This window comes from Belonocnema kinseyi, chromosome 8 (genome assembly GCF_010883055.1).
Source record: "Belonocnema kinseyi isolate 2016_QV_RU_SX_M_011 chromosome 8, B_treatae_v1, whole genome shotgun sequence".
NCBI classification, from domain to species: Eukaryota; Metazoa; Arthropoda; class Insecta; order Hymenoptera; family Cynipidae; genus Belonocnema; species Belonocnema kinseyi.
The window spans coordinates 36902642-36923673 of NC_046664.1; the positions used below are offsets into that span (position 1 = coordinate 36902642).

General features: G+C 29.1%; 1 protein-coding gene across 5 annotated transcripts in view; it reads left to right on the forward strand.

Moving 5' to 3' along the window:
- The window catches only part of LOC117179173, a 116062-nt gene that overhangs the window by 84168 nt on the left and 10862 nt on the right, over positions 1-21032 (forward strand). For 4 of the 5 annotated variants that reach the window (XM_033370894.1, XM_033370893.1, XM_033370896.1 and 1 more), the window contains 5 exons: positions 746-979; positions 2990-6649; positions 10701-10811; positions 13202-13312; positions 15673-15777. In XM_033370894.1, coding sequence (XP_033226785.1) covers positions 746-979; positions 2990-6649; positions 10701-10811; positions 13202-13312; positions 15673-15777 — 4221 coding nt within the window. The remainder of the gene's footprint in view (positions 1-745; positions 980-2989; positions 6650-10700; positions 10812-13201; positions 13313-15672; positions 15778-21032) is intronic. The other variant, XM_033370897.1, reaches the window with a different exon arrangement.

Here is a 21032-nt window from a genome sequence, read left to right on the forward strand (position 1 = left end):
ACATCTTTTATTATTAAGCTTTGTACTTAAACGTAGTTTTCTTTCGGCTCTTGCATTTCTCAAAGTTCGAGACCGATATTTTATGTATAAAAAAAGTTCGAATGTTCAAAAAATGTTGAGGTTCAGAAAAAAGATGAAATAATTTTCAGTGAAGTTCCTACCCAAATACAGTACCTAAACGTACTTTATTGTACTCTAATACATTTCCCAAAGTTTCAGCTCGATATTTTATTTACAAAAAAAGTTCTTAGATTCAAAAAAACATTCAGTGAACGGAAAAAGTGAGGTCGGTAATATAGGTATTTAGCTGTGTCACATGCCCTTAAAGCGAAATATTAGTCACAGTTTATTTTCTTATGAGTAGTAAATTATTAATTTCAAAATAAAAAATAAATAGGCTTGAATATATTTTTTTTTCTAAGTCTGAAATCAAATGTGTCCCATATAAATTCTTAATTAATAACTTGTTATGAGTTAAATCCCCATATAAATTCCTAATTAACTACTTGATGTCAAACAAATCCTTGGATGTTTGATATGAAAGGATCTAGAAATTAAATTGGTACTAATAGGCATGGAGGTTTCGTACGGATACTCGTCTAGTGTTGCGTTTAGATTAGACAATATTTTATTAGATTGTTAATTGATATATTGATATTTGATAATAAAATGTTTAGATTAAAGTAAAGTAGTTGCCTACCGCTTGTTGCATGAAACGAAGCGTGATTGTGTACTCTAATTGTAGAAACCGGTCGGAGGGATTGCGGTCCTACCGCCCGGTGGTATTTCGAAGAAGAAGAAGAAGGATTCGAAAAATGAAAGCGAGAAGGAAAACCATAACGATCTCAACAAATCTGATTTAATTAATGAGAGCTCTGTTCTCGAGAGTATTGACGAAAAGTCACCCAGTAAAAAGGATAAAAAGAAAGATAAGAAATCCCCCGATAAACCCGAGAAGGAAAAGAAAGAAAAGATAAAGGTAAGTACTCCGCTTTTATGTTTTGGTAGCTAGTCTCCTACACTCAGGGTTGCTCTTGCAAAATCAAAGTTCATCAAAATCGAAAACTTTATTTGAGCAGTTTTTCATTTTTCTTGTTCAAATTTTCTTGTTTCTAAATGCTGATATATTAATTTATTGAAGCTTCAAGAAATGGAAAAAAATAAACTGTAGAGACTCTAATTTTCAAATTAATGGTCTATATTTCTAGCAACGGTCAGGGAATTCTGAAAAGTCAGGGAATTTTAGATAAATTGAAGTTAAAGTTTATAAAATTCTATATGACTGTTGTTCAGACTTCACGTTCTTTCCTCTATATTCTCGTTTTTTCCGCTTTCTCTTCTTTAAAGAATGCCTCTTTTTTTCCCTGTTTTCAAGAAACTTCCACTTTTTCTCGTTTTTTTTCGCTTGAAGCAAACTGAATTAATAAAACCCAATTATTTTTGGTTAAAAGATTCACCTACTTTGTTAAAAAATCATTTTATTGGTTTACATTTTTAATATTTGTTTACAAATTAATTTTTTTTTCGTGGTTGAAAATTACTTTTCTCATTTGAAAAATTAACTATTCCATTGTTGGCTGAAAATTGACCGTTTTTAGTTAAAAATTCAACCATTTTATTTTAAGCTAAACATTGATCGTATTTAGTTGAAAATTTAACTGCTCGGCTGAAAATTAAATTTTAACTTAATAAAAAATCATTTTATTGGTTCAAGAATTAATTATTTTGTTCAAAATTCTTCCTTTCTTTGGGTGAAAATTAATTTTTTAACAGAAAATTTGACATGTTTTTTTCTCTTTTGATTGAAAAATAGTTTTTGGTTCAAAATTTAACTCTTTTGTTAAAAATTAATTTTTTTGGTTGTATTCAACTGTTTTTTAATTAAGTTTAAAAGATTTTTGGTTGAAAAGTCATTTTCTTGTTGAAAATTCATATTTTTGGTTGAAAATTGATATTTTTTGGTTCAAAATTCAAATATTTGACTGAAAATACAACTTTGTAGGATAAAAATTTAACTCTTTGGATAAAAAGTCATTCTTTTTATTCGAAAAATTAGTTCCTTTGTTAAAAAAAATAATTTGTTGTTCAATATTCATAATTTTAGTTGTAAATTCATATTTTTGGTTGAAAATTGATCTTATTTTGTTAAAAATTCAACTATTTTCTTAAAAAGCCATATTTCTTGATTGAAAAATGAGCTTCGTAGAATAAAATTAATTTGTTTTTGTTGAATATTCATAATTTTAGTTGAAAATTCATATTTTTTGTTGAAAATTGATCTTTTTTGGTTCAAAATTCAAATATTTGTCTGAAAATACATCTTTGTGGGATAAAAATTCAACTCTTCGGATAAAAAGTCATCCTTTTTGTTCGAAAAATCAGCTCCTTTAATAAAAAAATATTGGTTGTTGTTAAATATTCATAATTTTAGTTGTAAATTCATATTTTTAGTTGAAAATTGATCTTTTTTAAATGAAAATTCGAAGATTTGTTCGAAAATACACCTTTTTCGGATGAAAATTCATCTGCTTGGTTAAAAATTCAACTATATTGTTAAAAATGTAATCATTTTATTAAAAAACGAACTATTTTTTTAAAAAGTCATATTTCTTGCTTGAAAAATGAGCTCCATAGTAGAAAATTAATCAACATTTTTCTAAAAAATTCGTGTTTTAGCTTTAAAAATTGATGAAATTGATCTTTTTCGGTTGAAAATACAACTAAAAATACAACCCTGATCTGGAATTTGCTTCCTAAAATTACTCTTGTCTAGAAAATCTATGAAAAGTTGAAATTCTAGAGCAACCCTCACATCTTTTTGCACCGCTTTGATTATTACTATCATTAGAAAACTGATTTCTAGTAGTAGATTTTGTCCACCCAAACCCAGTAATTTCAAATCCGCCAAACCCACTAGATTTTCCCCATTTCTTTATTTGCCCATACATTTGAGTACAGTATTCCATTTTTTTTATGTTCGCTAAAAAAGAGTCCAGTCGGTGGCTTCCTCTTCGGTAAAAAAGAGAAGGACGATAAGCAGAAAAAGCAGAAGAAGAACAAGGATCTCGACGATTCTAAAGATAAGTCTGACGTTGAATCGAACCTTTCAGTCCCAGAAAAAACCCCAACAACTCCAAACGAAAAGTCCGATCCCGAGAAATCAATCGGTTCTGCAAACCTTCCAAATCTACCAGCTTTCACAAAACCCTACGAGTATGAAGAAACCGCATCCTCTCCCACGAAAAAGGCACCCACTTCCCACGGATTTTCCTACGAAGACAGATCCGCGTCTCCCGGAATTCTAAACCAACAGTCACCCACAGGTACCGGTAAAAAAGCAACCGGTCTTGCTTTTAATTATGCTCCGGGTGAAAGACAAAAAGTCGCAGAATCTGCGGAGAAACGGAAGACCAAAGATGACGGCAAAACTGTCGAGAACAAAATTCCCGTTGAGGTGAAACCACCAGTTGGATTGAAAACTCCAGGTCTCAACTATGTTGAATCCGCTGGCTTGAAAGAGCAGCTTAAGGAGAAGGAAAGACCAGCATCTCCTTCAAGTTTAAACCTGAAGAATGTGAACACTGATCTCCTGGCTAGTGAACGCCAAGCTCAAATTAAAACCGCACCTCTTGTTTCCGTTCCAGCTCCAGACGCATCAAAATCAGATTTCCATGTTTTGCCTCTACCAGACGGTTCAAAAATAATCGGTGGTGTGATATTCACAAAAGATGGCAAGCCTCTCGATCAAAGCAGTCTTGGTCCAGACAGTTCTAAAATAATAGACGGCAAGATCTGCGGCAAAGACGGAAACCCAATCAAGAAGGGAGACTTTGGTCCCCATGGTCTTCACATTGCCAACGGACTTGTCGTTGGAAAGGACAACAAGCCGTTTAATCAACAAGTCCTCGGAACCGACAATAATTCGATAATAAATGGACTCATCTGCGGAGCTGATGGTAAACCTTTAAACAAGAGATTCCTCGGTCCGGATCACACGCTCATCAAGGACGGAAAGATCGTTTCCAAGAATGGAAAACCCTACCACCAAAGCCGCCTCGGATCTGATGGGACTTTCATAAAAGAAGGTCTCATCTTTTCCCAGGATGGAAGGCCCTTGACTCAAGGATCCTACGGAACTGACGGAAACTACATCGTCGGTGGCGTTGTTTGCAACACTGTTGGAAAACCCTCGACCCAGAATGCCGTCTTACCAGACGCCACTTACATCAACGATGGGTTGATTTACGGAAGAGATGGAAGACCTCTTGCTAGCGGAGATCTTGGACACGAAGGTTTTTATGTAACGGAGGGAAAGGTTTATTCTAAGGAGGGAAAACCAGTCAAGCACGTGACCTTTGCCTCTGATGGATCGTCTATTAAAGACGGAGTTGTCTACGGCAAAGACGGCAAGTTCCTAAATCAAGGATCTCTTCTGCCACATGGAGCACATCTCAAAGAAGGTAAGCTTGTTGGCAAGGACGGGAAGTCAATAAAGCACGCGTATTACAAACCTGACGGTAGTTTCATTAAGGATGGCGTTCTTTACGGAAAAGACGGCAGACCCTTGAACCAAATTCCCCTGATTGTCGATGGATCCTTTGTGAAGGAAGGTTTGACTTATGATAAGAACGGAAGATTGTTGAACCAGAGTCTTTTCAAACCAGACAATATCGCGATTAAGGATGGAGTTATCTGTGATGCGGATGGATTACCTTTGACGACTGGAGTTCTGGGTAATGATGGACTCACAATCAAGGATGGAGTCGTGATTGGGAAGGATGGAAAGCCAGCAAAGCAGGAATCCTTTGGATCTAATGGGAATTATGTGAAGAAGGGAGTAGTCTACGCGAAGAATGGAAAGCCTTTGAATCAGGATTCCTTGATTCCCGAAGGATCTTCGATCAAAGAGGGCAAGATCTACTCAAAGGATGGAAAGCCTCTGAAGTTTGCTTTCTTCAAACCAGATGGTAGTTACATTAAGGACTGTTTTATCCATGGAGTAGACGGAAAACTCTTGAACCTTAGCTCGGCTCTTCCCGAGGACAGTTTCATCGCGAATGGAGTGATATTCGATCACCTGGGCAAGCCTTTGGATAAAGACACTTTCGGATCTGACGGTTCCTATGTAGTAGGTGGTTTGATCTGCAACAAAGATGGCAAAGTTGTTTCCGAAGGAGCCTTTGGGCCCGATGGAAACAAGATAAAGGACGGATTAATCCTCGGAAGGGATGGAAAGCCTTTGACCCAAGACGACAAAGGTCCTGACAATCTTGCTATCAAGGAAGGTAAAATCGTCGACGCTCAAGGGAAGCCTAGAAATCAAGGATCGCTTCTTCCCGATGGTTGCTACATTCAAGATGGAGTCGTTTACGATAGGAACGAACAGCCACTGAAGCAGGGAGCTTTCAGACCCGACGGAACTTACATCAAGGATGGACTGATCTACGGATGGGGCGGATCTTTGCTGAATGCAGGATCTGAACTTCCGAATGGATTTTACGTGGAGGAAGGACGTCTCCATGGAAAGGATGGCCAGCCTTTGAATCACAGTTCTTTTGGCACGGACGGAGGATACATTCAGAATGGTTTCATTTACGGAAAGGATATGAATCCGTTGAGTAGAGGAACCTTCGGCAATGATGGAAGTTACATTCAGAATGGCTCACTCTGCGGAGCTGATGGAAAGCCACTGAACAAGAAGATCTCTACAATCACGATCAGTTTTGTGAGGTATGGTTTAGTTTGTGGAAAGGATGGGAAGCCTCTCCAAAGTGGAAGCTTCGACAGCGAGGGTAGTGTGATCAAGAATGGAAAGATCTACGATAGCAGGGGACATCCACTGAATCAGAACTCTTACGGCACTGATGGATCTTTTATTAAAGAGGGACTTATCTACGGAGCGAATGCAAAGCCCTTGACGAAAGGAAGTCTCACTCCAGAGACGAGTTTCATCAAGAATGGAAAGATCTACGATGCTAGTGGGCAGCCTTTGAATCAGGAATCGTTTGGTCCAGAAGGTTTGAGAGTTCTTCAAGGTGTTGTGGTTGATAAAGCCGGGAAACCTTTGAAGCAGGGAGTCTTTGATTCGGAAGGAAATGTGGTTAAGGATGGTATCATTCAGGCAGCAACTGGAAAACCTTTAGACAAACATTATTCTGTCATCACAATCACTTTGGTGAAGAAGGGACTCGTTTGTAGTAAGGATGGCAAGCCTGTGGCTAATGCTCCATTTGGAAATGATGGAAGTTTTGTGAAGGATGGAAAGGTTTATGATAAGGCGGGCAAACCATTGAATCAGGAGATCTTTGGAGAGGAGGGTGGATTTATCAAGAATGGTGTTATCTTTGCGGAAAGTGGAAAACCGATGGATAAAGAGATTCCGGAAGTTGTGGCTAAAGAGATTACGGAAGTTGTGGCTAAAGAGATTACGGAAGTTGTGGCTAAAGAGGAAAAGAGTTGGGGTAAAGTTGGACCTACGAAACCCAAGAAGGTGGCGATTCCGGTTACGACGCCGACGATAGTCAAGTCGACGACGAAGCAGTCAGTGGTTAAGGATCTGGCTGGAGTGACGCAAAATATCGAGGAGAAGGTTGAGGATCTCACACCTGGGGGAAGTGGACAAATCGTGGTGAACACGCACGTTAATAAGGTGAATTTAACGAAATATATGATGAAAGGTGGTGGGGATTTTTAGAATAAGGAAGGCAATGATTATTTATAAAATTTGTTACATGAGGAATGAGGAACATTTATTGATTTCGTGATTCAGAGTTTTCAATCCTAATATTTCAAAAATAGCTTATCAATCTTTTAGACTTTGACAATAGGATTACATTTAAAAGTTTGCTGATCCTTAATTAGGGAACTTTCGAGAAGAATTATTTTAGTAAAGGATTATAGTTTTTAGTTTGTGGCATAGAATTCAAATAGAAAAATATAATTTTTACCATTTTTACTTTAAGACAGGGAATTTTAGTAAATAATTAATAATTTTGAGATTGTGACAGGGAATTTTGGTAAATAATTAGAATGTTGAGATTGTGACAGGAAATTTTAATAAAGAAATGCCATTTTTACAATTGGGACAGCCAATTCCCGTAAATGATTATAATTTTGACTTTGAAACACGGAATTTTAATAAAAAATATAATTTGAACCATTGGAATAGAGAATTCCTGTAAATAATTATAATTCAGAAATTAGAACTCAGAATTTCGATAAAGAATTCTAATTTTCATTTTGACACAGAAAATTTTAGTAAAGAATTATCATTTTGTTTTTGGGACAGAGAATTTCAGTAAAGAAATATTATTTTGGCAATTGGGAAAGGGAATTTTAGAAAATAATTAAAATTTTAAGGTTGTGACAGGCAATTTTAATAAAGAATTAGAACTTTTACTTTGGATCAGAGAATTTGAGTAAAGAATTAGAATTTTGAGATTAGGGCAGGGAATTTAAGTAAAGAAATATTATTTAGACAGTTGGGACAGAGAATGCCCATAAAGATTTATAATTCTGACTTTGAAACAAGGATTTTTAGTAAATAATTATAATTTTTAGATTGGGACAGGGAATTTTAGTAAATAATTATAATGTTTAGATTGTAAAGAAATGTAATTTTGACCATTGGGACAGGGAACTTTAGTAAAAGATTCTAATTTTTTATTTTTGAACAGGGAATTCTAATAAAGAACATAATTTTGGAAATTGGAATAGGGAGTGCCTGTGAATTATTATAATTGAGATTTTAGAACACGGAATTTGAATAAAGAATTCCAATTTTTACTTTGGGACAGGAAATTTTATTAAATAATTATCATTTTCTGTTTGGGACAGGGAATTTCAGTAAAGAGATATTATTTTGGCAATTGGGACAGGGAATTGTAGAAAATAACTGTTTAAATTGTGACAGGTAGTTTCAGTAAAGAAATGTGATTTGCACCATTGGGACAGGGAATTTTAGTAAATAATTCAAATTTTTTATTTTGGAACAGGGAATTCTAAGAAAGAACATAATTTTGACAATTTTAATAGGGAGTTCCTGTGAATAATTATAATTTTGAATTTGAAACAAGGATTTTGAGTAAATAATTATAATTTTAAATTTGGGGCATGGAATTTTCGTAAATAATTATAATGTTTAGATTGTTACAGGGAATTTTGGTAAATAATTATAATTTTGAGATTGGTACAGGGAATTTTAGTAAAGAATTAGAATTTTGAAATGATGACAGAGCTTTGGGGCAGGTAATTTTACTAAAGAATTGTAATTTTGAGTTTATGACATGTAATTTGAGTAACGCATTATCATTTTTACTTTGTCATAGGGGATTTATTAAAGAATTATACTTCTTACTTTGGGTTAGGAAATTTGAGTAAATAATTATAATTTCGAGATTCCAATAGAGAATTTCAGTAAAGAAATATCATTTTTACTTTGATACAGGGATTTTTTGTTGAGAATTAGAATATTTACTTTGGGACAGTACATTTTATTTAATAATTATAATTTTGAGATTGTGGCAGGAAATTTCAGTAAAGAAATAAAATTTTGACAATTGGGACAGGGGGTTTTAGTAAATAATTATAATTTGAAATTTGGGACAGGGAATTTCAGTAAAGAAATATTTTTACAGTTTGGACAGAGAATCCCCGTAAATAATTATAATTTTGACTTTGTAATAATTAGAACTTTGTGTGTGGGGCAGAGAATTGCACTAAGTAAATATGTTTCTGATTTTGGAACAGGAATTTCTTGTAAAGAATTATAGTTTTGTCTTTGTAACAGGGAATTTTAGTAAAGAGTTATAATTATTACTTTATGGCAGTCAGTTTCAGTAAAGAACTATAATTTTGATTTTGGGACATAACTTTTCAGTAAAGTAATATAAGTTTGACAATCGGAAGAATGAATTCCGGCAAAAAGTTACAGTTTTTACTTTGGAACAAGGAATTTTATGACAGAATTATAATTCTAAGATAAAACTGGGAATTATAAAGAACTATGTTTTGACTCGAGATAGAGAATTTTTGACAAGAAGCGGGAGTTCTGAAAACTAATTTTACTTCGGATTCAGAAAAAGAGAATTTAAAGGAATCTCTGATCCAAATTAGAATTCTTTATAATTCAAAGATTCCTCTTCCAAATTTTGGTAAAAGCGGGTTACTATATTTATGAATTATAATAGAAAATTTTGTAAATAAATTTAAATATGACTTTGAACATGAGATTTTTAAAATCCATTTAATTGTGCCTAGATATGGGGAATTATTAAAGAATTATTATTTCGAGTTATGAGGTACAATAAATAAATTAAATATAAAGAAAATATTACCGTAAATAATTATAATTTTGATTTTAGAATATGAAATTCAGAATCAGCGTATGTTTGAATTTAAAGTACTTTTTATTTTGCAAACAAAAATTTGTCAGAATTATATTTCTAAATTATAATCGAAAATCTTGTAAATAAATATAATTTAGACTTGGAACAGGGATTTTTTGGAAATAAAAGTAATGGTGACTTGAAACAGGGAATTTCTGTAAACAATTATAATTTAGACACCTTTTACTAAAATTCTCTGTTCCAAATCAGAATTGAAATTCTTATCGCAAAGAATTATCTGATGTTCCAACACACAATTATAATTCTTTTCCAAAATTGTCCATTCCCAATCAGAAATCTATTAAATCTTTTAAAATGTTTAGAAACCCCTTGAATTCTTTTAGAGTCGATTGAAATGATTCAAATCTTTTGAACTTTTTTAAATTGAACGAGAGAAAACCGGGAATTTAAAGTCTTCCATCAGGTAAACACCCTGATTATTAGATGAATTATAAATTCCTCTACATTATTTTATAAATAAATCAGCCTATTTGTGCGAAATATCGTACAATTTATACAGGAACGATAAAAAGACAAAATGCAGCAAAATGCAGCAAAACTTAGGGTAAGATTTTTAAATTCTGAGAAAGGAACTTTAATGAATGTGTGTTGAAAGCAAAGCCTTTTCCCCTTAACCAGTAATTTGGAAACAATTATTTATTTTTTTGCTACAACTATATTTTATTATAGAATATTATCAGTATTACTTATTAATATTCGAGCTTGGTTGCATGATCTTTATCAGTACATGTAGTTTATTCTTAGTGTATAGTATTCTATTCTCTAATTGGAATAAAAGGTACATCTCCAGGTGAGTTAACGTGAGTGGTGCATAATTTATTTTGAATTTATTTTTCCTAATTTTTTATGAATAACAAAAGTATTGCATCTCTCGTGTCAGTTTCGTGTACTTTGATATAAATTTTGTATAATTCCTCAAATATGTTCGAAAAATTTATTATCTAGTTAATAAACATATTCTAAATAGTTTCTTTTATGAAGAATTTAAATTTTCTTCATAATTTTAGCTATTAGTATTCATTCTATAGAAATATCTTTGCCCGCAAAATAAAAGAATGTCGCATTTTAGAATTTTGGAAAAAAGTTTTATGATCGAAACCTCATAAATAAAACTCATAAATATTTAAGAAGATTCAGAATATTAGTTATGTATTAATTATGATCTACATAGAAATTGTTGCTATCTTTGAAATTCACTTGGCTTATAAGACGCTAGAATTCGAAGTAGCAACTATTATTTACATTTACAGTATTTTGGCAAAAAAGCATTAGTTACTGAGTAGTTGTATTTAGGCAGAGGCAACGGTAGATGATGGTAAACCACCTTACATGACGGCTACAGCCGTTACAACTCGCACTGCAACCATGCACGAAGACCTGGAAAAAAACCAGAAAACGAGTCAGGTTAGTAAAATCATTTTTTTCTTCCAAAATCAAATAATTGATAAAAAAAGGTCACATTTATTCATCATTACCTCTTTCTTCAAACTCAAACTGAAGGACTCGAGAGCAGGTAAAATCCTAAGAGCCATCAATGAAGATCTATTATGCAAACAAGATCTACATTTTTTTATTATATTCGAAAATAAATATTAAATGCCTGAACAAAATTAAGCACATTTTTGGTTTATTTTCAAACTTATTTTGACAAAATTCTGCTATCGAGCTTCAGGGTTATTCGCCTATTCCCCTCTTTTTTTTTAATTCCCTCCTTTTTGAGAAATGTTCCCTTTTTCGCCTATTTTTAAGATATTTCCTGTATTTTGTTGGAAATTCAACTCTTGGGGTAGAAAATTCAGCTATTTGGTTGATAATAACTTTTTTTGTTAGCAATTGATATTTCAGGGTTGCAAATTTACCTGTTTTGTAGAAAATTATTGTATTTTGTTGAGAATTCGTCTTTTTGGTAGAAATTTAATATTTATAGTTGGAAATACAACTACTTGGTTAAAAATGTAACTATTTTATTGAACTTTTTTTCGGTTCGAAAATTATAAAGATATTATAAGGATATTACATTGCAGTTATGCGACTTTTACGTGCTAATAATGTTTCTTTTTACAATTTTAAATTTTTCTTCACGAATTTTGAAGAAATAAAAATAATCTAACGATCAAATTTGGACAATAAACTCTTGAATATCTCCATTCGAATGGAAAACCCAAAGCTTGTTAGATTTTCATAAATGTTTTTTTATTATGATTAAAAAAAAAGACGAATACGTTTAATTAGAGTTCTCACAAAATAATCAGGTTGTAACATTTACTTCAGTTTCCAATTTTCACTAAATTCCAGCTTGCAAAACTTAGAAATTTATTTGTGTTTAAATTTTGAGTAAACATTTTTCAAAAGTTGTCATAAGCTTATATTAATATAAATAATAACATTGATAACAAATGTTTTAAATTGCAATTTTCTTTTAAGTGAATGAAGTCGCTCAAATTTGGAAAAAGTAAGGAAAATAATTGGTTCTGTTAAACAAAGTTCATTAGATTTCAAATTAAATTTACAGTTTTAAACAATTTTTGGTTATATACGTTTCTAAACAGGAAATTGGTATTGTTAATAAACAATTAGGAGAGTTCAAAACTTTAGATTTCTACGCCAGAAATTCGTATTTTTTATTTTTTAGAAAAAATCATTATTATAGTTCGATCAAGATTTACAATTTTTTAACAGAATCAGGCTATATGATGTTTTTTACACGTAATCGTTTGTGTTAAACAAAAATCATTAGGTAAATTTCAAATAAAATTTACAATTTTGAACAATTTTAGGTTATATATGTATGTTTTATCGAAAAATTGTATTTTTAATTTAAAATTGTCAGATTTCAAAGATTATCCACTTGATGCACTTTGGATTGACATTTTTTAAATTTAGGTTACGTTAGTTTTACATCTAAAATTAATATTTTAAAACATAAATTATTAAATTTCAACCCAACGATTTTGTTTGAAATAATCAAATTGACAATATTAAACAATTATGAATTGTTAGTGTTTTTCGACCAAAATTAAAATTCTAATTAAAAATAATTAGATTTCCAAGAAGATACACAATTTTTTTGCCGTTTTGGATTATGTTATCGTTTTATACTTTTTGCTCCTGGAAATCGGTATTTTTAGTAAAAAGTAATATGGTAAAGGAAAGAAAATTAGTTTGTACAATTTTAGGTTTTAGAATTTTCAAACAATTTTAGGGAATTTAAAATTTTTCATTTTAAATCGATGATTTTAAACCGAAAAAAACATTAGGTTTCAAAGAAGACTTACCATTTTAAAAACATCTTATGTTAGTTTTTTTCGTCGAAAATAGCTATTTTTAATAAAAACCATTAGGTTAAAAAAATATTTGCGACTTTGAACAGGTTTAATTTGAAAATATAAATTTTCATCCATTATAGAAAATATTTTCCTTTCTTTTTTGTATATATTTAAATGATGGATACTATAAAATACAAACATTTTATATTTTAATTTAAAAATTGTGTGAGACGAAAAAAAAAGTTACTTGCGTAATGCGTGTATTGCTACTAGTTTGTTTTAAAAAATTGAAAAAATACAGTTAAGAACACTAAAAGTTCTTAAAAGATTAGTTCTCCTATTTTGTACCTTACTTTTTTTTGAAGAAATTCCCCTATTTTGAGCAAATTTTGTGTGTTTGAAGCCTGTAAATAGAATTTTAAAATGTGTTTTGATCTCTCGAGTCCTCGGGCAATAATCGATAATTCATGCGATAATAATTTGATTTAATTTAAGTAGCCGCTTGTTATCATTAATTTGTTGCATTAGGTTGAAGAAAAGACAGTAGCCCACACAACAGCCACAAGTGCAACCCGACAAGAGCAGCGGACTGTAACCCAGGAAGTCAAAACGACGAGTCACATTCTTGCCGGAGATCAGGTAATTTTTAAAATCTATATTGAAATTTTCTTCATGATTGGTATGTTCTTCAATATTGATTACTCAAATACTCGAGCATCTTACAGGCATAATTAGCCTTAAGAGTTTTTTTTAATTGGTAATAATTTCACAATTTTAATTTGTGTTTGTTGTATCAGAAACCGAATGCTAATTCAGCACTTTTGAGTGATTGACGTTTTTAAAATGCATTCGAAAGTGAATTTCGAATGTTCCATAATTCATAAAACCATTGCTTTGAAGCTAATTATTACACTATTAATTTTACATTATGTATATATAATATTTATTAATTGTTTGGTATTTATAATTGTTGTATAATATGATTTAAATTATGGCTAATTTTTTATTTTTACTTATTTTAATAAACGTGGTGGTTCACTTCATTCTAACCTGGTACACCAAAAGAATCACGAAATCATTTTGATGTTTACTAATATACACATTTTTAAATGAAAACATGGGTAAATTAATGCAGCACAATTGGAATTTTCAAATAATTTCAGGAATCACAGTGAGTCCCCTATTTTTCTAAAAAAATCCCCTGTATAATCCCTATATTTAAGAATTTTTTTCATTTATTCCGCTTTTTTAAAAACTGCAATTAATTTTTTAAGAATTAGAAGAACCTCGAAAAACTATGATCTGAAGAAAAAAGACGAAAGCAAAGTCTCGAAGATTTGAGAAAAAAAATATGTAAAAAAAAAAGAAAATCTTATATGATTGATTCCACAGTGTTGCGATAGAGAAAAACATATATTTCCGAAATATATGAATATTTCCCAATTTTCAACAGTTTTAGGCTATGTTAGTATTTTACATTGAAAATCGGTACGCTGAATAAAATATTATTAGATTCCGAGGATTAAAATTTTTTTAATTTCTGGTTTTCGGTTCTTATAGCGTATTTTACCGGAAATTTCAATTTTTAAACAAAAAGCATTATTTTCAATCAGAAATTTTTATAATTTGAAGAATTTGAATCTTTATACAATTTTTTATTGTGTTCGTAATTTTCATCGGAAATCGGTATTTTTAACTGAAACAAAATTACATTTTTAAAATTTCAAGGAGAAGTCATAAATTTTTAATAATTTTAGTTTAAGTTAGTGTTTTACACCAAAAACTGGCATTTTAAAACAAAAATCATGATAGTTTGCAAAATATACTCAATTTTTTAATAGTTTAACGTTTTTCAGAAGAAGTCATAGTAATTCGGTATTTTTAATAAAAATAGGAAAGATTTTAAAAAATTTTTTAACAATTTTAGGTTATGCTCGTGTTTATCCTCTAATATTGCTTTTTTTTTAAATCCTTAGATTTCAAAGAATGAAAATGGGTATACATTTTTAAGAAGGTTGAAAATTTTGAAACAGTGTAGGTTATACAATTTTGCACTGGAAATGGGATATTTTTAACAAAAAACATTTGGTTTATAAGAGGATTTTTTTAATACGAGAGAACAGTTTTTTAGTACGTTATATTACAGTTTTTCGTCTAAAATTGCTTTTTTTATTTAAGAAATAATGTTATTCAATGAATATTTACAATATTTATAAAATAATAGGAAATTCAATCTTTTCACACAAAAATGGTCGGCATTTTAAAGAAAAATCATTTGACTTCAAAAATTAAGCTTACAATTTTGCAAAATTTTAGTTTATGTTAGTATTTGTTGTTAGAAATTGGTATTTTTAAACAAAAATGCAACGTTTTTATTGAGTATAAATAGCATAAAAAATTATATATTATTTCTGAAGTTCAGGTATCAATTTTAATTTTATATTTTAATTTAAACATTGCGTAAGACAAAAAAATCGCACTCGTGTTTTTTTTTCTCGTTTAATCAAATTTGTTATTTATTATAAAGATGTGGCGATTATTAGTTTTTGTTCATTAAGTTGGCATTGAACATAAATTGCCCTTTTTTTAAATCCACATTTTCCTATGAAATATTCCCTAATTTCTCTCCAATTAAGCTGCTGAGACATTGTGATCTCTGCAATTTTGGTAATTCAATACTAATGTTTGGGGTATTTTTCATTGTGTGTGAATTCATGTTGTGTCATTGTTGATTTTTTTTCTGTATTGTTTTTCAAATTAACGTCATACATTGTAAATTTCTTTCAGAATATACTTTTACGATTGGATTGATTTCTTTTTCTTGAAAATTCCGTTTTGATCATTCCAGAAGAAACAATTGGGTTTCATTCGATAGTTTGGAGGTTTTCTTGTTTCATTCGAATTTTAATGAAACGAGGAAAGGTTTCATTTCCATTTTATTTATTTATTTTTTCATTTATCATTAATTTTGGCGGCTTGGCTAATCATTGCATGCGTAGCTGTTCTCACGACGACACAGTACGTCCAGTTCAAGCAGTGGTGATTCGGGTACGCCAATTGATATTGACGAAGATCAACAGGCGTTCTACAATAAGTACTACCAGGTAAATCACTCATTGCTTGTATCAACATAACGACGTATCTGAAGCGGTCGATATTTTGAGTGCATTGTGGTCATATAATTACTAAAATTTTTAATAATGCCAATGGTGTCATTTATATATATATATATATATATAATCATTCATTTCATCGGAACATTTTCATTTTGGGATTATGAATATAAATAACATTCATGCACATTTTTATAATTGTTATATTTAACAGAGTGTCTATCTTATCTGGAAAACCTGAAATTCTCAGGGGATTTTGATGTAGCTGGGTTAATCTGGAAAAGTCGGGGATTTTTTTTTATCAGGGCATTTTTTTGAGTGCGTGCTTAATTTTGTTTAACCCTTAAAGTGCATTCTGGCTGTCTGACACCCACGAAGTAGTATAAGGAGACCCCAAACCGGAAAACTTGAACGCGTGAATTCTCTTGCGGAAAAATGCGAAACAGAGAACATTTTAAAAATTCTCTGAGCTTTCTTTGATTAATTTTTCCTCGAATTTTTCATTTCTAATTATTAATATTCAAATAGCAGCATTTTAATCTTGTGATACTTTTACCGTAGAATATTTTATAAAAGGAATAAGATAGTATTTCATATACTAATTTAAAAATTTTCAAATTTCTTAATTTATTTCAAACAAAAAATGTCTTACATACTATAAAAGATGGCTTTTTAATAAAATACTGTAAATTTAAACAAAATAATAGAATTTTGAACACAATAATGAAATATTTAACCTAAAAAGACAAATTCCAAACGAAAAAGTTTCATAGTTTATATTTTAATCAAAAAAGAATGAAATTTATGCAACAGAAGAAAACAATTTTAAAAACAATAAGGCGCATTCCCAACAAATAAAGATTTTTCACTCAAAAAATAAATAAAAGTTTATCTAAATTATTGAACCTTTAAGTCAGAAGATAAATTTTCTTTACAAAAATTTAATTTTCAAACAAAAAATATGAGTTTTCAGTAAAAAAATTAACTTTCCACGAAACTAATGCATTTTTACCCAACTAAAATGAAATTTCAAAATAAAATTTTTTACCAAAAAAAGGCAAATGTTTAAGTAACAAATATCAATATTAAAAATCAGAAGTTTTATTTTCTGTTAAAAAATGAATTTTGAACAAAAAAAAAAGTATTTTCCAATAAACAGTTGAATTTTCAACCAGACATAAACCTTCAATAAAAACAATTTGAACAATGTAGTTTATCTTTTATCCAATTATTCGAATTTTGAATTTCAAAAGTTTATTTTTTTAACAAAATAATTAAACTTTCAACCAAAGAGAAGAATTGTCAACTTAAAATATAAATCATTAACAAAAAAAGTGATTTCTGAACAAAGCGATTCAACCAAATCTTTCAAACAAATTAGTTGCAAAAAAAATAGTTGACTTTTCGGTTGAAAAATATTTAATTCGAGTTTTCACCGCCATAATATGAAATTTTAAACAAGAAATAATATTCGACGAAAACATTAAATTTTCAATCCAAAAAGACGAACTTTTAAGCAAAGAGGATGAATTTTTAACCAAAAAGATGCCTTTTTAAGAAGAATGTTGAATTCTCTACCAAATAGTTGCTTTTAATCCAAAAAGATGACATTTTTCTTCAAACGGATGGATTTTTTGAGTAAATAAAAACAAATTTTGAAAAAAGTTGAATTTTCATTAAAAAAATATTTCAGTTCTTTTTTCAACACCCAAATATTATATTCAAACAGTAGAATTTTCAACCAAAAGTTGTGACTGTTTAACCATTTTGTAGAATTTTCAACTAAACGTTTGTATTGTTATCCAAAAAAGATGTAATTTCTGCTAAAGCGGGTGAATTTTATAATCAAAAAGAGAAACTATAAAAAAAAAGAGTTGAATTTTCAACCGAAAAGTTCCATTTTTATTCAAGAAAGATCAAATTTCTCCTAAGACAGATGAAGTAAACAAAAATAAAACCTTTTAAAAAATAGTTCAATTTTCATCCAAAGAAGATTTCCGTTCACCTCATAACAACAAAATAAGAAAGTTTTCAAAATTTAAAAAACTGTAATCTGAAAATGTTTCATTTTTAAAGTTTTTAACTTGTCTTATTTTCAAAATTTTAATCATAATTTATTAAAATTCATGATTCTTCAATTCAAAAATAAGAGTGTTCAATTTTAAACGCTTTAAATTACAAATGATACAATTTCAACTGCTTCCTAATAAAATTTTCCAATACAAACAATTTTAATCTGAAATTTTCCAATTTGGAATTCTTTTAATACAAATAATATAGTTTTAATTCCTTCGATTTTAAAATTATTGAATTTTCATACTTGTATTTGGAAAATATTTCCATTTTAAAGTTTTGAACTTGTCCTATTTTCGAAATTTTCTTACACTCTTAAATCGTTGAAATTCGCGATCCATATATTTAAAATAAAATTGTCTGATTGTATAAAATTTAAATTAGGAAATGATACAATTTCAAATCTTTTCTAATAAAATTGTTCAATTTAAAAAATTGTATATAAAAGTGTACAATTTGGAATGCTTTTAATTGGAAATATCAGTTGGAAAACTTGTATTTCAACGCTTCTCCGCGAGAGGCGCTACGGACGATACCAACTAATTAAATTCGAATCCATGCGTCCAAATTTTCCAAAGGAAATGAAATTTTCAAACTCTTATAAACAATACTTAATTCGAAAAAATTGAGTGTCGCCATCTACCTTTAGTTAGAGACATCAACTGTAAGTAAAGTCGATTAGCAGCGAAACGTCAGTCTGCGAGCAGCAACTGCTGAAAGTGGGGGTAAAAAAATCTGGGGGGTGCAAATAAATATCTTTTTTAAAACCACCCATGTTGCAATATTTTTTTTATGAAAGTACACTATTTCAAAAGTATAGTCATAAATTTTCAGGTTAAAATAATTAGAATTGCGTCAGTTATGAATTTTTAAGTAAAATACCCATTTTTTCACTTTTTTCAATAATTTTTTTTAACAAACTTAAAATAAATAAATGGTTATAAAATCAACTTTACCTCATAAAATATACCTTAAACTATATCGAATAATTTTATTCTGACAAAATATTCAATAGGGGTTAAACAATACATGTTTAAATATGCTGGGGTATTGAACAACCACGATACATTTTACCGTGATTTTTACCATGTATGCACTTTGAGGGTTAAATTGCAATATTTAAATTTGAATCATGCTTCTTCGTTTTGTAAAAGTATCTTTTTATTATTGTATGTTATATGTTTTGTTGTTATGTATTTTGTACCATATTGTTGAAAATTCGAAAAAAAGTCGGTGAAAAATCGAACTGTTTTTGATTAAAAATTAAAACCTGTTTTGTTTGCAATATCAACTATTACATTTTTTGTTTGGAATTATTCTTTTTTGGAATGAAAATTTAATTACTTGGTAGAAAGTTAAAATCTTCTGTTAAAAATTCTTTTTTTGTTTTGTTTGAAGATTCATCATTTAAATTCAAAATTTAATTGGAATTGAATTGAAAATCTCTTTGATTGAAAATAAATCTATTTTGTTGAAAATTTGTTTTTTCTTTGGCCGAAAATTTAATTTTGGTAACTAAAAATTTAAGTATTCAATTTTTGGTTGAAAAATTATCCTTTTCGGTTAAAAATTTATCTTGTTTGGTATAAATTAATTTTCTTGGTTAAAAATTAATCTCATTGGTTGAAAATTTTACTATTCCAGTTGAAGGTTCAGCATTTTAGTTGTAAATTTCTGCTTTTGTTTAAAATTCAACTCTATCAATTAAAGATTTATAATTTTATATGAAAATATACCACATTCTTCGAAAATGAAAATATTTTGTGAAAATTAGTTTTTTTCTGTTGTTGAAAATTGATATTTTGGACTTCAAAACTCAATTATTTCTTTAAAAATTCATCTTTTTAGTTAAAATTCAAGTATTCCACTTAAATATTTATAATTTTTTTAGTGAAAATTCATCTTTTCGTTTCAAAATTTGTTTTTGTTTTTTTGTGGAAAATCAATATTGTTTACCTTAAAATTTAACTATTCTATTCTTGGTTGAAAACTCATCTGTTTTAGTTCAAAATTTAACTATTTGGTTAAAAATTGATCTTTTTTTTAGTTGTAAATTCCAGTTTGTGGTTGAGACTTATGTATTTTGTTGAAAAATCATATTTTGTGGCAGAAGATTAATCTTTTTGAATGAAAATTCAACTATCTATTTAAAAATTCACCAATTTTGTTGAAAACGGAATATTTTTGCTTGAAAAGTTAGGAATTTTATGCGGTTTAAATTGAATTAAAAATAGTATTCACATTAATTTTTCCTGAGTATAAGCAATGTATTTTGAGTATAAGAAGTTGAAGTAAAAATTGGTTTGAATTATTATTCAAATTCATGGACTTAGAAACAAATTAAAGAAATAATTAATTATGTTTTTAGTATTATATAATTATTTAATTAATCGATGGTACTAATATGTTAAGAATATGTTGCATATTGCTAGTAGATTAAAAAAAAGCGAAATATTTGAATAATTTCATACTATGAAAAATTATACTAGGAAAAAACTTGAGATGCCTGGAAAAACCTGGAATTTTTAATGCATTTTTTCACAATTTGAGTAGACACCCTGTTGAAGTTTTTTAACTGTTTTTCAGTTTTGTTAATTTCCTGTAAATGTAGGAATCAAAGTTTTGAGTAGTTCTTAAAATAGGTACCTGTCATTAATGTTAATCTGTTTTATCTTTCGCTAAGAATTTTAGGAGTATTTTTTCAATTAAATCTCTGGAAGGAAATTTAAGAATAATGAAACTTTAAATAATTGTAATTTACCCAAAAATGTAAATATTTTACTTTTAAACTTTAGATAGATACTAAATTTTAGATAGAGATGATATGAAATTGAAAAATAACAGCATTTAAATTCGACCCTTTCAAAATTCAAAATTTTAAAAATAAATAGTTTTCAAGTTTAAAGGTGTTAAATTCAAACTATCGCATTTTCAATTGAAAAAAATTATAAAAACATTTACGCTTTAAAGTTATGTTGAATTTCGCCATAATGCAAGTTTTGAATATTCAAAATTTGAAAAATTTCATTTGTAAATTACTTTAGAAGTCAAGAGAATAACATATTTGAAAGTTCCTATGCTTTTAAAATTATATTTTAAAATATATTAAGATTTTAAACTGCTTATTTTCTAAACCTCTTGTCAAAACTATGTATTTATTTTTGCAAAATAAC